Source organism: Myotis daubentonii, chromosome 1 (assembly GCF_963259705.1).
Source record: "Myotis daubentonii chromosome 1, mMyoDau2.1, whole genome shotgun sequence".
NCBI classification, from domain to species: Eukaryota; Metazoa; Chordata; class Mammalia; order Chiroptera; family Vespertilionidae; genus Myotis; species Myotis daubentonii.
Window position 1 is genome coordinate 163390287 of NC_081840.1, and position 17234 is coordinate 163407520.

Here is a 17234-nt window from a genome sequence, read left to right on the forward strand (position 1 = left end):
AAACATCCAGCATGCACACGATGCCTTCCAAGGCCACCAATACCTGGGACAGAACTCACTCCATTGAAAGCTGAATCAATGGATTTCCTCTCTTAGGAATATCTTCACATTAGTCTATCCACAAAGGGATTAAGTGCTATATTCTCAGACTTAAGAATTTCATACAATAGATGGGACATAATTGGAGGATTAGAAATGGAGCAGGAGTGAGCCATCTGGCCATGTAACACCATCATACTTATTCTGAGGATGATAGTGAAGGTGGGAGAAGGAGACTAATTTGAAGTGCTATGGGAAGACAGGTGATTTTTAAAAAAACTGCATACCTTCAATGAGGTGATCAAGTCATTCTCTGTCCACCACCCCTCTATCCCTCACCCATGCCTGCTTCCTTTCCTTACCTGTCACTTGCCCTACTTTCCTTTGTTTTTTCCTGGGAACAATCTTCAATAAGTCACTTTTTTATATATATATATATTTTATTGATTTTTTACAGAGAGGAAGGGAGAGAGATAGAGAGTTAGAAACATCAATGAGAGAGAAACATCGATCAGCCGCCTCCTGCACATCTCCTACTGGAGATGTGCCCACAACCCAGGCACATGCCCTTGACCGGAATCGAACCTGGGACCCTTCAGTCCGCAGGCCGACGCTCTATCCACTGAGCCAAACCGGTTTTGGCAATAAGTCATTTTTATATGAATTTTTATTTCAGGGTATACATTTGGGGATTCCAACTTTAGACTCCTGCCCATTAGAATTATCTGAAAAGTTGGTTTATCTGAGCAAATAAAAATTCTTTGTCCAGACCATGAGTAAGAAAAGCAAAGTATATTTTTATCCTAGAAAAATAAGTTAGAAACTTTAGCTTTTTTTATTGCCTTTTTTCAAAATATATTTTTATACTAGAGGCCCAGTGCACAAAAATTTGTGCACTCGGGGGAGTCCCTCAGCCCAGTCTGTGTCCTCTTGCAGTCTGGGACCCCTCAGGGGATGTCCACCTGCTGGCTTAGGCCCGCTCTCTGGGGGATCGGGCCTAAGCTGGCAGTCAGACATCCCTCTGGCAGCCCAAGAGCCCTTGGGGGATGTCCACTTGCCAGCGGAGACCAGGCCTAAGCTGCAGTCGGACATCCTAAGCGCTGCTGAGGAGGTGGGAGAGGCTCCTGCCATCACTGCTGTGCTGGCAGCTGGCAGCCTGTCTTGTGGCTGAGCAGAGCTCCCCCTGTGGGAGCACACTGACCACCAGGGGGAAGCTCCTGCATTGAGTGTCTGCCCCCTGGTGGTCAGTGTGTGTCATAGTGACCAGCCATTCCCAGTCGTTGTGTTGTTAGGGTCAATTTGCATATTACCCTTTTATTACATAGGATAGAGGCCTGGTGCACGGGTGGGGGCTGGCTGGTTTGCCCTGAATGGTGTCCCGGATCAGGGTGGGGGTCCCCACTGGAGTGCCTGGCCAGCCTGGGTGAGGGGCTGAGGGCCATTTTCAGGTTGGCCATACCCCCTTCAGGGAGGAGTGTCCTGCTGGGGTTCCTGGCCAGACTGGGTGAGGGGCTGATGGCTGTTTGCAGGCTGGTCAAGCCCCCCAGAAGGGACCCTCCCCCCTTGAGGGTGTGGCCAGCCTGGGTGAGGGGCTGATGGCTGTTTGCAGTCTGGCCACAGCCCCTTCAGGGTTGGGGGTCCCTGCTGGGGTGCCTGGCCAGCCTGGGTGAGGGGCTGATGGCTCTTTGCAGGCTGACCACAGCCCCTAGTCACCCAAGCTCCCAGTGGAGGCTGGCTGGGATTTATTTATCTTCTATAATTGAAACTTTGTTGCCTTTAGTGAAGGCCACAGCTGGCCAGGGCAGGCGGGAAGCTTGGCTTCCTCCATTGCTCAGGGGGCAACCAAGCCTCCTGCTTGCTCCAGCTCCGTGGCTGCCGGCCGCCATCTTAGTTGGGTTAATTTGCATATAGTTGCTCTGATTGGCTGGTGGGCGTGGCCTGGGGCATAGTGAAGTTACAGTCAATTTGCATGTTTCTCTTTTATTAGATTAGGTATTTCAGAGAGGAAGGGAGAGGGAGAAAGAGATAGAAACATCAATGATGAGAGAGAATCATTGATTGGCTGCCTCTGGCACACCCTGCACTGGGGGAGAAGGGGGATCAAGCCCACAATCCTGGCACATGTCCTGACTGGTAATTGAACTGTGACCTCCTGGTTCATAGGTTGATGCTCAACCACTGAGCAACACCATCTGGGTTAGAAACTTTATCTTTTTTTAAAAAATATATTTTATTGATTTTTTACAGAGAGGAAGGGAGAGGGATAGAGAGTTAGAAACATCGATGAGAGAGAAACATTGATCAGCTGCCTCTTGCACACCCCCTACTGGGGATGTGCCGGCAACCAAGGTACATGCCCTTAACCGGGATCGAACCTGGGACCCTTCAGTATGCAGGCCAACGCTCTATCCACTGAGCCATACCGGTCAGGGCTAGAAACTTTATCTTTAATGAATCCATGATGATGTATGTGTGTGTGTGTGTGTGTGTGTGTGTGTGTGCAAAGAGATTTAAGGAATTGACTCCTACTATTATAGGCTGGTGAATCTGACATCTGTACAACAGACAAGATGGCTAGAAACTCAGTCAGGAGCTGATGCGATAGCCTTGACACAGAAGTTCTTCTCCAGGAAACCTCACTTTGGGCTCTCAAGGCTTTCAACTAGTTGGATGAGGCCCACCTACATACTCAAGGGCAATCTACTTACTTAAAGTCAGTTAACCACATCTACAAAATACCTTAAAAGATCCCTAGTTGGTTTGGCTCAGTAGATAGAACATCGGCCTATGGACTGAAGGGTTCCAGGTTAGATTCCGGTCAAGGGCACATGCCTAGGTTGTGGCCTTGATCCCCAGTAGGGGGCATGTAAGAGGCAGATGATTAATGATTCTCATCATTGATGTTTCTAACTCTCTCTCCCTCTCCCTCTCCCTCTCCTTTCCTCTCTGAAGTCAATAAAAATATATTTTTTAAAAATACCTTGAAAGAAACACCTAGACCAGTGATTTTCAACCTTTTTCATCTCATGGCACACATAAACTGATGACTAAAATTCTGTGGCACACCAAAAATTATATTTTCTGCCAATCTGACACACATACAAAAAGGAATAATTTTTACTCACTCACACCGGATGGTTGTTGTCATTTTTTAATTTGACAATCTAAGGGAAAAGAGGTTGGTGTCCCTGACTAAATAGTCACATGTTACATGTTTTAAAAATTCTCGTGGCACACCTGCCATGGCATACCAGTTGAAAATCACTGACCTAGACTAGTGTTTGCTTAAAAAATTGAATATTATAGGCTAGGCAGGTTGACAAAATGGACTGCCCACCACACTGTAGGCCTAACATAATGAGAAGAAAACAATATGTTTTGCTGTGTCAAAATAGTACCAAATCATGGCACTTACAGAAACTGCATAATAACAAGTATGCATATTATTAGACTGCTAGTGGTCCGATGCATGAAATTTGTACCAGCCTGTGCCCTCTGGCATGCTGGGACCCCTCACTCCTAACCATTCACCTGCTTGCTCCTAACCACCCACCTGCTGGCTCCTTACCGTTTGGCTCACTACTCCTTAGCACTACCATGGAGGCAAGAGAGGCTCCTGCTACTGCTGTTGTGCTTGCCAGCCGTGAGTCCAGCTTCTGGCTGAGTGGCACTCCCATTGTGGGAGCGCACTGATCACCAGAGGCAGCCCCTGTATTGAGCGTCTGCCCCCTGGTGGTCCAGTGTGTGTCATAGCAACCAGTTGTTCTGGTTGTTCGGCTGTAAAGGTCGTTGGGCTTTTATAGATATAAATTTATATTAACTTGTTATAAAAGGTAGTGACTCACAAAAATAAACTCTATACTACATGCTGTTTATATCTAGACATATTCCTATTCCTAGGTAATCTGCTTACATCTTTGAAAATTAAAAAGAACTTAGTGGTTCTAGCTGTGGCTAAGACACATGAAGAGGGCATTTTTTATAATATTAATAAATGCCAAGTATTGCCCAATACTGCCCATCTACAGAGGCACTCGAATGCTGAGAGTGAGGGAAAAACTAAGTCTTGGCCTAAGACGAAGCTAGTAAGTTTTAAAAGAAATAGAGAAATCAGAAATCTGGTGTAGGGCTGCAGGGCCCCAGGGGAGATGTAGTAACATCAAAACCAGTCCAACTGGAATACATCCAATTAATTCCAGTAGAGGCCATGCAACAGGGAGAGCAGACGTTCATATCAGGAGCCACATATACAGGAGTATCTTGATATTTAAAACAGAAATATGACACATGCCCTAGTTACGGGGTGTAGCATGGAGTTCCCAAAGGGTTAAACAGGTTATTTAGAAATGCTGATTGGCATTATTACCCTCATAAAATGTTTGGTTTTCCCCTAATTTTGGACACTTGGGAACATCATATACCTTGGTCCCCCCCTTGAAATTGGGTGTGGCCAAGTGAGGAGTCAGGCCAATACAACATGAGGGTAGTCATTCATGAGGTCATTTGTGGGCAGAAGCCCTCGACTGCTGGAGCTCAGCTCTCCGGAGCTCTCCTCTCCTGCTGGGTGGCTGAAAGCATGCACTCATATGGGTGCTGTATGGTCAGAGCAGGCTGCAATGCTGAGTTTCTGGTTTATAGCATAGCCTGCCTGGTAATGGCATGGAAATAGGCAAAAAGAATATTTAGTTAAATACCCCTAAAACTGACCAAGTGATCAGAAGCTTTCTCTCTCTCTCTCTCCACTGTTTGCTGTTTTTATTTTTATGCTGGGTATGCTATAGAGACAATTGGAATGGGCAATGAGGGAGCATAATTTAGTAATTTTTTGACTGAGGAAACTGATTTCTATAAGCACCAGAATCAGTAGTGTCACCTTTTGATAACTACAGAGGACATGCAGCTCTTTTTATCTTTTGTGTAATTTAGTGAGGGTCCTTTGGTTTGTAAGGAACATAACTATCAAACCAGCTCTAGAAAATAGGGTTTATTGTAAGGATATTGAAGGGTCTTATAAATCCTGAAATAATTTTAATCATCCAGGAGTTAAGGACAAAAAGGAAAACAGATTTAAGAATCTCATTGCCCTGCCTTTCCCCTTCCCTTCCCTTCCCTTCCCTTCCCTTCCCTTCCCTTCCCTTCCCTTCCCTTCCCTTCCCTTCCCTTCCCTTCCCTTCCCTTCTCTTTTCTCTTCTCAGTCCCTCTGGTCCAAATGTCTTCATCTGTTTACTCATCCTACATGTGAATCACTTGCTAGTGACCACCTTATTTCAAGCCTGCAAGACCCTTCATTCAAACAACCACCACCAACTTTCCTCTGGATTTTTATTATTATTTTTTTTTGGGGGGGGGGCTCTCTGAAGTGTGTTTTATTTTATTGTACTTATTTATTTATTTTCCATCGCCATTTATCCTTCTATGCCCTCTCTCACCTCCATTCTATCCCCTAGTCCCCGCAATTACCACATCCTCTGGGTTTTTAGATCCCGCTCTTCCCAGAGGATATCTGATTAGACCAGCTTACTTTGCTAATTAGGTCAGGGAAGCTAAAGGTTGCTGGCCTTTCGGTATCCTCTCGATAGACGTTCACTGACTCTGGTCCAATCCCCTGTGATCGTCGCAGTTGAACTTGTGACCTGATGATCACTCAACAGGTGACTGGGGCATTTTATTTAAAAGAGGAGCATGGGCAGGACAGGCACCCTAAAGCTTATGTAGCACAATTTCCCCTCCTGTCTGGATTTCTTTGGTCTGGACATCAGGGACACCCTGAGAGAGAAGAAGCTTTTTAAGGGACTACTTCTAAACAACCAAAATCCAAAACCTTCCTGTCTGAAAATTGCTAATATCTGGCCTAACTTATCACCAGGGAATAATTAAGATGCTGCAAACAATAGAACCCTTTGTGTAGTTGGAGAAAGAGGCGTTATGAGTAATACTGTGCCTTCCCCTGGACTTACACACATAGTGATTCTTACATTGGGGATATGTGAGAGACACACCTCATGCTAACACTAAATTCCTGAGTTCCCATTCCACTTCTCATCCTGGAGGCCTGAGTCAACTCTTTTCACTCTATGAAAGTTGATTTTATAACGTAAAAAGAAACCTAAACATGAAGTTTAATTTTTTCCTAAAAGTTCTTTGAAATGCTTACTCCCCAGCTTTATTGAGACATAATTAACATATAACATCATATCATTCTAAGGTATAAAACATGATTCAATGTATGTTTATATTGCAAAACAATTAACACAGTAAGTTTAGTTAATATCCATAACTTCACACAGTTACAATTTTTTCCCTGTGACTAGAACTTTTAAGAATCTACTCTCTTAGCAACTTTCAACCATAGAAACAGTATTGTGAACGGTCATCATCATGTTGTACATTTCATCCTCAGAGCTTATTTATCGTATAACTGGAAGTTTGTACCTCTTGTACACCTTCACCGAATTCCCCACACCCTTTTAAATGTTTATTCCAACTATTGAGAAATAAGAAGAGTAAACTGAGCTAGCATTGTCAGTGAATATTCATTCTTGCAACAAATGTTTCATTACGCTCCTAGGCTCCTAGTATGTTCTGGGCTTATTACAGGCACTGGAGATTCAATTAGGAACAAAAGAAAGTCCCTGCTCTCAAGGACCACGTCATCTAGCTGCGGGGAGAGAGACAGACACATCACATACATAGCACACCTACACACGTCATGTCAAGTGATTGTAAATCTGAAAAGGGAGCTAAATCAGTGCAAAGAGGCAGAGTGATGTGGTGCTATTTTAGGCAGGGATAAAGACTGCTTTGTTCAGATCACCAGTGATCTCCCCTTTAGTCAAAACTAATAGTCATTTTACTTAACCCATCAGCATGGTTGACACAACTCACTGCATCTGCTTGACCTCAGGACACCAGCATTTCCCCCCAGAAGCTGTTCTTTGCAGTCAGCTTTGCAGGCCCTTCCTCTCCTCCTTACCCTCTAACTGAAATTAAGTACAACTAAGGTGCCTCGACTTTCCATTTTATACATCACCAGCCTGGCTCTCTTCTCTCACCTACCTACATGCCATCTCCACTTTGATGTATAATCTGCTTCTCAAAGTTAACATACCTAAAACTTGTTTTAGATCATCTCCACAAAACATGCTCTCCATTTCCAGTTCCCTTTCTCAGTAAATGGTAACTCATACCTTCTTCCATTTGCTCACGCTCCAAAATTTGGAGTTCTCGACTCCTCCCTTTTATTTTCTTGCTTCTTGTGTCCAACCCAACAGTATAATTTAGCTTTACTTTTAAAATATATTTGGAATCAGATAGTTCTCATCATTCAAACCCCCCTTATTTCTAGCCCGTCTTATAATCTGACCAGGGGCCCAGTGCACGAATTCATGCACCTTGAAAGGAACTGTGGGCTGCAAGGCTGCGATGGGCATAGGGGCAGGTCTCAGCCCATCCTCCGCTCCCCCGCCTAGCCCCTCCTGCCACGGCCCCTGGTCCTCTGTCTGCAGCAGCCCCACTCCCACACGCTGACTGCGCAGAGCGATTGGGGCCGGTGCCAGCAGCCCTCGGGAGCAGCGGAAGGTGGAGAAGCCCTCAGGGGCAATTGGGACCAGCAGCCACCACTGGCACCCGCTGACGGCACCAAGCAATTGGGACCAGCGCCGAGCACTGGCAGCGGGTGCGAGCACCGGCTGGGGATGCGAACGGGGCAGGCACTGGCAGTGGGTGTGAGTGGCGGTTATGGTGCCAGCAGCAAGTACAAGCAGGGCTGTCACTGGCAGCGGTGTGAGCAGTGGCTGCCGGCCTCGATTGCCTCTCAGGAGCAATCGAGGTGGAGGAGGCCCGAGGGGTGATTGGGGCCGGCACCAGGCTATTGGTGCTGGCAGTGGGTACAAGTGGGTACAAGTGGGGTACAAGTGGGGCCAGTGCTGGCAGAAGTTGTGAGTGCAGGGCGGGACTGTGGTGCACGGGAGCAAAGAATTTTCAGTAACCACCAGAGTCTTGCCCCCCCCTCCTTGGTCTGGTGCCCCCACTCACCTGCTACACCATCCTGCTGTGGCCAATGCCTGCCATGTTCCACGCGCACCCCCTTGTGGTCAGTGCACGTCATAGTGACTGGTTGTTCGGTTGTTTCACTGTTTGGTCTGTTTGCATATTAGCCTTTTATTATATAGGATAATACTCTCTTCAGTGGTCTTCCCATTTTATTCCTGCTCCCTTCCTACCACTACATCCAAAGTCAGTTCTTACAAAAGAGTGATCACTTTTTTTAAAAACTTAAATCATAGCATATTACTTTTCTAATGAAATAATTTGCATTTCACCTGAATAAAATTCAGAAATCTCTGAGGCTCTATGTGGTCTGACCTTTTACCATCTCCTGGAGTTTATCTTATACCACTTTCTCTAGTTCACTGTGCTCTGGCTACACTGGCCTCTTTTGACAGTTCTTATAACTTCAGAATCTTACTTCAGGGCCTTTGTACATGCTGTTCCTTTAACCTGGAACACTCTTCTTGAGATAGCAGCTTAAATATCTCCCTCACTTCATTTGAATCTCCATTCAAATATCACCTTCTCAGACAGGTTTTCCCTACACAATTTGTCTACAATAGCAAGTAGCACCCCTTTGCCCATCACTTCTTTCTGTGCCCTTAACACTGTGCATTATTTAATGCTAATTGCTTAGTCCACCTGACATATTGGATGTGTGTTTGTGTGCGTAATTGTTTTCCATTCTTTTCTGAGCACTGAGAATCACTTTATTGCACACGTTTTAGGTGGTGGGGAGTCCTGGAGAGGGGAACACACATAGGCTCTATTCAGGTGACAGGCTCAGGGGCTGGTGCTGGGGGGCATGATCCTGGGGTCGGGGGGAGGCCTGGATGGAGGTTGCAGCTGCTATCTCTGCTGTTGCTCCTGCTGGAGCCTGGTTCTGTTGGCCCTGGCCCGGCCGGAGTATCATCGTAGATGGCTGTGATGATCTGATCCTTCTGATCCTTTTCATCCATCAAGCTACTGTGCATCTGCTCCAGCTTCCTGAAGGCAGCGTAGTGCAGGCCAGTGCCTGCCAGCATGATAGGAGGCGGTATCCCAGTACCCTCTGGCCGTGTCTGTGCTGCTCCCGCCTCAACTCTGATACCTGATGCCTCCCACCGTGAAACCGGGCCCAGCATTGTGCATTGGGAGGTGCCCAGGAACTGTGTGCTTGGTGAACAGACCAGGGATAGGCTATGGTTCCTAGAGACTTTGGGGGAGTTGATGGTGGTCATAGTTTTGGGGGCTCTGCTCCAGGTGGAGCGTTTGGCATGCTTCACTCAGCCCTACAAAGCAGCTGTGCGGGGCTGGGTTCCCAGGGTGCAGTCAGCATGCAGCTCTTCGTGCTAGGATAAGAAAGCCTGTTTCACCTCTTCAGCGCTGGCTCCAGGATGCACCCCCACCAGTTCATAGTAGTTGCTGGGGCCAGAACGCTGCCTGGTGGCCTCTACAGAGAGCCCGGTGGGAGGGCTGCGGGGCCTCAGTTGACTCAGGAACAGGGGTGGCACTGCAGCGGCGGGCAGCGGTGGAAGGAGTCCAGGAAGAAGATCACATTGGGACCAGACTTCAAGCACTCTGGGGGGCTAAGGGAAGGCCTGGCCCCATGAACTTGGGAAGGAACTGAAGCAGGCCCAGAGGACGCCATGGCAGGTGGGGTCCCCTTGCTCAAGGTCAGACCCCCGTGTTCTGGGCCTATCTACCTGTCTTGCCTCTGACTCTGGCCCTTCTCCACCCCGGCCTCAGTGTCTGAACAGCCAGCCGCTTGAATTATTCTTTTTTAATCATCTGTCTTTTCTTGACTAGAATGGAAGGTTTACGAGGGGAGCGACTGTTTTCTTTTTAAGTTATATTCCCACTGCCTGATATGTGTTCAATTGAATATATGCTTCCAATAACCACCAATATGCAAAATAAAACTTCACTAATTTGAAGTAAATGGTAATATGATTAATTTGAGTGCAAGATTCTTTTTCAATAGAATATTTATTTTCAAATTCAGAACTGAAATATGAGATAAAGATACAAATATAAAAACAAACATGAATATGTTTATTAAATCCAAATAAATATCCATAACCCAAATTTTACGTAAAATATATCCTCTTTATATTAAACTTAGCATATAATTCCATAAGTTATAGTTTGGTCCCTGATGGAAAAAGTAAAATTTATTCCTGAATACATTGGGTATAACATATTTTTATGTTCTTTGAGAAATAACTTTTCTAAATGAGTAAAATTGCCTTCTGAAAGTGAAAAAAAAAAAAAAAAAGGCTCAACAATATTTCAAGAGCAATCCAAAAGATAAATAAAGACCCATTAGTTTAAACCTCAAATAATAAAATTTGTGATGACTAATATATTTCACAGAACCTCTACAGAGAAGAGGGTAGAACTTGACATGTTAGAAGTGGACATCAGGGGAAGGAACTCTAAGATAATAAGTCAAATTCTTATACACAGTCATGGCTCCACTAGGATTGGCTGTCTAGACTGCAGGTTCTCCAGCACAAAGCTCCACCAGCTCAGGTGAGAATAGGTCAGACATGCTGTCTACCATCAACTACTCAGAACAAAGTACATCCCCCAGGCGAGTCAAAACCAGGAGAAGAGTCAAAATTCTTAATGTCAAAATGATAGTAAAGATATCCAAGTACCAAAAGAAAGTCCAACATTTCAAGAGCAGGTTATTCTCAAAACAAGAGAGAAAATACAGTAACATTAGTTCTTTTCTTGAAAAAAAAAATAATACCTCTATTTTTAAAAAACAGACTTTTTATTGATTTGATAGAGGGAGAGAGAAACATTGATGTGAGAGTGCAACATCCATCACTGCCTCCTACATGCACTTCACAGGGGACTGACCCCACAACCCAGGCATGCACCCTGCCAACCAGGAACCAAACCAGCAACTCTTCGGTGCACAGGACAACACCCAATCAACTGAGCACTTAACAGCAAACTAAAATATTGTTCACTTAATATGATTTGCCCCGAAGGATGTAAGCTGTGACTTGCAGCATTTGACTACATAGATGACACCAAATCACCCCTATTTTCTTTTATTCCACACATTTATCTTCATAAATAGTTGTGAAGTCAATAGTAAAATTAGTGTGTGTTCTCCAATAGAGGAAGTTACTCCTTATACCTAAATTTTTGCAAAGATAATATGCATACAATTCTTGTATAACAAGACTTTGAGATCTTTGAATGAAAGGATTAAATCTTTGAGTTCCTAATCTATACATTTATGCATCATCTAGCACAGTACCTTGTACAGAACAGGCGTTCAAAACACAACTGGTAAATGAATAATTCATTTACAAGAAGGCAACGTTTGATGCTCATGTATTAAAAGAAATAAGAATATTTTTAGTCTGGTGGTTCTGTTATATAACAGAAAAAAAATATGAATTTTACTTTGAAGTAGCATCTTAAATAACTTTGTGTATTAATTTGATAGTACTAGCTACCCTAGCAAGCATATCCTCAAATTTCAATGGAACAACACAATAAATGCTTATTTCTTCTTCATGTAAAGTCTGATGCATATTTTCATAGTGGGTGGGCTGTATTCCTCTATGTCAGGGGTCCTCAGACTTTTTAAACAGGGGGTCAGTTCACTGTCCCTCAGACCGTTGGAGGGCTGGACTATAGTTTTAAAAAAAACTATGAACAAATTCCTATGCACACTGCACATATCTTATTTTGAAGTAAAAAGACAAAACGGGAACAAATACAATATTTGTATTTGCATGTGGCCCGCGGGCCGTAGTTTGAGGACCCCTCCCTGCTCTATGTGGTAATCAAAGAAGTTAGCTCTTTCCATGTGGTGTTATGCCTTCCCCTGGGCCCTAGAAACCTCTTCATTCAGCTAAAGCAAGCATGTCAAACTCGCAGCCTGCGGGCCGCATGTCTCATTTATTTGGCCCATGTTAGTCTTTGAGCTTGACATGCTTGAGCTAAAGGGTGGGAACGCATAGGCAATGAATATCTCCTGCTTAGCTGTTTTGGCTTGAAAATGATGACACACATTAGCCCACAGTTCATGGACCAGAATGAGACACATGGATCCACTTAGATGCAAGCAGGTGCAGGTCAGGAAATAGAATTCTTACCTGGGCACATGTTTCCCAGAGAAAAATGTACAAAAGAATGGGAAACACAATTTTTTAGTAGACAGCAAGTTGTTTTTTGCCAAGTGCCCCCCGCCCCCCCCCCCCCCGCTTCATTTGTTTCTTTATAAGCAGAGGATATTGTTAAAGTCAGCATCCAGTAATAGCTTGAAAAACGTAGATTCCAAATATAAGGTAATCATATGCAAGTATAATATAATCACAGTCAGCCTGGCCAGTCTAATAAGATTTTTTAAAAATGAGGTATATTTAAAAAAAAAATCTGTATAAAAAGGATGATTTGGCTATTTCAGCAGGCCCAGTATGAGGATGTAGTTCCCAATTAACATGCTGTTGTCTAGTCTTCCTGAGAAGGGTCCAGTTTTGTTAAGATGTGTGTGTGTTACAGCAGTATGGAAGTATAAACATGCATTAAAGGTACCTGATGATAAATGTGTTGTAAAGTGACTATGATTCATAACCTCTTTTTCCCCACACATACCTCAGCTAGGAGGTGTCTTAGATTTGTAGAGGACTGAAGGGTGTGCCTCAAAGGTGTGCCTTTATTTCCTATCTGTATCATATAACTTTTCTATGGTGCTGACATTTTAAGCCTTCTAATCTTGATTTAAAGGTGTTTTTCCTAAACCTGAAAAGTGAGTCTAAAAAATGGTGGAAACTGCAACATGTGGGAGAACATCATGGTCTCAGGAGTGAGAATCCCTGGACATGGTTTCCTAGTCTTTCCTCAAGCAGACCCTCTTCATCACCCACAGGTCTTGGCATCCCTGCCTGGCTCTGTGCCATCTGGCTCGGGACCAACCTCCCAAATTTACCTTAGTAACGAGCTCTGCCCATGCTTAGGAGGCTGTTCTCAACAACCCCTTCCTGAGATGATACAGTGGCCTCTCAGAGCTCATATTTTTATGACTGTTCTATTGGACTCTAGGCTTTATTGAGGGCAAAAACTATCCCTGTCCACCCCTCTCCCTCCCACACACACACGTAAATTACCTACCACAGTGTCTGGTATATAAAAGAACGACACATATGTATTGAACATACTGTCTACCTAACTACCTAGCGTATCCTGGGTTGTGAATTAGGCAGCAGAATCCTGGAGCCAGAGGGACACACCCTGCATGGTCTCTTGTCCAGCTAGCAGGCCTCCACAGAGGCTTACCTGCTTTCTCCAGTAAGTTCCGACTCCTTGCAGGCCAAACTGTTCAAGTCATACTCCAGCACCATCAGTCAATTCCTGAAACTTATTTGCAAGTTTGAACTTTAATGCAATCCCTGTCCCCCCAAACACTCTGGCTCTATCTCCTAGCTCCCTAAGTATTTTATTAGGCCTTTTTACTAGGCTCATGGTCCTTTTCCAGAAATAGGCAAAAGTTGATAATGGTGGAATTTGGAAAGAAAACAGGAAGGATGCAGAGTGGGAAATTCACTTAGTTCTCTTGATTATTCCCTAAGAAACTTCAGCCTCCTTGCCAGACCTTGGTGCTGAACTGAGGCTGGTGGGACAGAGGGGCTGTGCGGAGTGGCCTGCTGGCAGAGGGAGACCCTCACTCCTCATTCTGGGGCAGGTAGATCGGGAAGGAGCGTTTGGACCACTGTCACCTCGGGCCTCTGCCTTGAATTATCTTCCTTTCCTTCCAACTGGAGGGACTCATAGTGTGGACCCTCCTAGGTCTTCGAGGCCCTGCGAGTATGGGTAGCGGTAGCATCGGATGGTTGTCAGGCAACTGGCAAGAGCAGGGAAGGGAGGTATGTCACAGGCAGCCTGACCAGTGGCTTGCCTGAGCGAACAGGGAAAAGGCGACCCTCTCCGGGTGTCTCTCCCGCCCCCTCATGCTCCCCGGAGATCTCAAAGTGTCCCCGGTGACTCAGAGTTGTCCGGGGTCATTTTGACTCCTGTCCCGATCTTCCTTGTGCTGAGCTCCCGCGTCCCACGTCGCTCAGCACATCCGGCCACGTCCCCTGCCCGAGACGCTGGGTGGCACCTCTCCCCGGATCCCCCGGCCCCGCCAAGGCGTGGAAGTCAATGTTAGCAAGCAACACGTCGCCTGCAAAAAGGGCTGCATAGCTAAAACAGCTGTACAGCCATCACCAGAGGAGCCCGGCTCCCCCAGGTAAGGTGTTTATTCGCGGACGTTTTGGCGATCCTCCCTGGACAGCCATGGCAGCCACAGCAACTGCGCCCCGCGCCGCGGAACCCCCAGCGCCCAGCCCTCCTCCGTCCTCTCTCGCCTCTCACCCCTTCCCTCCGCTCCCCGCCTCCTCCCTCCGCGCCCTCTCCGGAGCCACGCACACACCCGGAGGCACCCCCTGCGCTTGGCTACTCACACTGTGGCTTAACCCAGCCGCCAAGGCACGGCGACCCCAGCGGCGCGGGGCTGTGTGCGGGGTCCAGGGGAGGAAGCCAAGCGGGGCTGGGCTGGCTGGTAGAGCCCCCCTCCACCCAGGCGCGCCCCCGGCCCGGGTTCCTGCCCGCATCCCGGCCTGCCAGCCACCGTGACACCTGAGCTGGCTGGGCGCAGGGCAGGCCCGCGGGCGGGCAGCCGGGAGAAAACAGAGCGGGGGGCGGGGCCGGAGGAGGGGCGGGGCCGGGAGGAGGGGCGGGGCGGGCGGAGCCGGGAGGCCGCCACCTGGCGTAGAGTGACGCGCAAGCCGACCAATAAGCACCAGTGGCTGCGACGTGGGGGCGGGACCCGGGGGCGGGCTCCGCGTGGAGGAGGAGGCTGCCCGGGAAAGAGAGGCGGGGGCCGGGAGGAGGAAGGGGAGGAGGCGGAGGCGGGCGCGGTGGCGGCAGCGGCAGCGGCGGCGGCGGAGGAGGGTAGGTTGCGCCTGGGACTGTGTCTGCCGAGCTCCGCGGCTCTGCCTGTGTGAGTGAAGGAGCGGCGCGGGACGTCTCCGGCGGCCGCGGACTTGCTGCGGCGCTCGGTGTGGGGAAGCAGCGGCTGGGGACAGCGGCGGCGGCGGCGGCAGCGGCGACAGCAGCAGCAGCCCAGCAGCGGCAGCAGCGGCAGCAGCGGCGGGCGCCTCTCCGCCGCCGGGGACGCCGAGGCGCGGTTGGTGGCCCTGACATCCGCGGCCCTGCCTCTCCTCTCTCGCCCCCGGCCCTCCCCATGTGATCGGTCTTAATCCCGGCGGTGTGCGCGCGTGGGGCTCCATTCCGCGGCGCCCGCTCTCCGTGCCTGGGTGGGTGCTCGAGTGTGCGCTTCTCCTCCCCATCCCCCCTCCCCAAGAATAAAAGAAGAACCGAGAGGCGTGCTCGGAAAATAAATAAATAACCAGCACACACGCGTGCCGGGAGCCGAGTCGGCGGGGCTGGTGGCGGCGGAGGAGGAGTGAAGGCGGCGGCGGCGGCGGCGGAGGAGGAGGAAGAGGGACGCGCGGAGCAGGCAGTAACTTTACGGCCAGCTCCGAACCCAGACCTCCAGCGAGCGGGGTGCAGCGCGGCGGCGGCGCTGAGTGTCTGGCCCGCCTGTCCGGTCGGGGTGTGCAGTCGGACGGACCAACAGCGCGTCGCTGTCCCCCGGCGGCTGGAGATGTCCGAGCCCAAGGCAATTGATCCCAAGTTGTCGACGACAGACAGGGTGGTGAAAGGTAAGCGGCGCGCCGCGGTCGTCCGGGTGCACCGTGTGCCGCAGGCACCCGGGCGGCTCGCCTCGCCTCCCCTCCCCTCCCCCGCCCCGGGTCCTCTCCCTGCTCCAGCCACGGACCTTCTAGGATATTGTGCAACCCTCGCCCCCCTCTCGCGCGCGCCCTTCCCCCACGCCTCCCACCCAGGCCCACTCGGGGCGTCTTTATGTTCGGGGGCATCAGTTGGCCAAGGGCTGAGCCCCGGGGAGGCGGCCGCGGGGGTGGTGGCGAGAGGGGGCGCCCGGGGGGTGGTTGCTGGCAGGGTGTAGCTGCTGTGACAGAAATAGGAAGTGGGTGGCTGCTCACGGGCTTGCCTGGGATCGGGTTTATGGTTTGCTTTTGCATAGGGAGGGGTGGTTTATGGCTTTTAAAGAATTAAGACGGCGTTTTTTCTGTGGCGGTGGCTCTCCCCAGCCTGTCTGCCCGCCCGCCCGCCTGCCTCGGGCAGGGGTTCTCGCGGCGATCCATTGCAGCAAGTCCCTCCGCGCGCCCTTCCCCTCCCCCTGGAAGGGCCTGCACAGGACTCGCGAGAGAGCAGGAGAGCGTGGGGGAGCCCGGCGCTGCCTGCCGCGCGGGGCGGGGGCGGCCGCGGGCGGAGGGGGTGGCGGAGGGCGCGCGCGGGGGCGGGGAGGCGGGGAGCGACCGAGCGTCCCACCGTCCCGGCCCCGGGATTCCCCCGCAGGCCCTGCGAAGGACGCGAGAGCAGTTCTCCCCGCTCTCTCGCCACCCTCCGCCTTCCCCCGCCGACCTGTCATTGCTCTCGAACGGTTCCCCTCCGGAGCACACCCCCCTGTTGGTGAACTCGCCTCGCTCGCTTCCCCCGTGCCCGTCACCCCTTTTTAAGGGGCTCTTTGATTCTCCCAAAGCCCGGGATCGTCTACTTCTGGCGGAGATGGCTCTGAGGTTTCTGGCAAAGAGAAGCTGGGATGCGTGGGGCTGGGAGGAAGGAGAGAGGCAGTGGTCTCCTCTGTCGCACGGGGGAATCCACCGCCCTTGTATTCCGTGGTGGAGTCGGGAGGAACCATCCTAGGAAGCCTGGAAGGATGACACAACATAGCAGAACCTCCAGGATTAAGTAGTATCTATCCCTCATGCCTGGGGTCAGAATGCAGAGCAAAGCAGGGCTGGGCGTGGGCTAGGCGCAGAGCGGGCCTCTGAAATTGGAAACAAGGCTGGCCGGTGAAGAGAGAGAGAGGGAGAGAATGAGAGAGAGGTGTTGGTGAGGGGGTGGGGGGTTAGAGGTGTAGCCCAGAGATAGGCTCTTACATGGCCAGAGCTTGCAAGTAGTGAAGGCAATAAAGTCATTTGCATGATGAGCCCATAGGTGAAGTACCCCAGCAGCCTAAAGACCATTAAATCAGAATTCATTTGGGGCTTCAGAACTGTTCCTTGCTT

At 49.2% G+C, this 17234-nt stretch overlaps 1 protein-coding gene and 1 pseudogene across 4 annotated transcripts in view; one reads left to right on the forward strand and one right to left on the reverse strand.

Moving 5' to 3' along the window:
• Nucleotides 1-8937: 8937 nt before the first annotated feature.
• Nucleotides 8938-13439, reverse strand: LOC132237772 (dnaJ homolog subfamily C member 4-like; annotated as a pseudogene).
• Nucleotides 13440-14969: 1530 nt separating this feature from the next.
• Nucleotides 14970-17234, forward strand: part of PPP3CA (protein phosphatase 3 catalytic subunit alpha) — a 316528-nt gene continuing 314263 nt past the window's right edge. The window contains exons 1-2 of one of the 4 annotated variants that reach the window (XM_059664486.1): nt 14971-15265; nt 15443-15803. In XM_059664486.1, the coding sequence (XP_059520469.1) occupies nt 15746-15803 (58 nt within the window). In that variant the 5' untranslated portion in view covers nt 14971-15265; nt 15443-15745. Of the gene's footprint in view, nt 15804-17234 lie in introns of all 4 variants that reach the window. The other 3 variants (XM_059664524.1, XM_059664514.1, XM_059664495.1) reach the window with 3 other exon arrangements.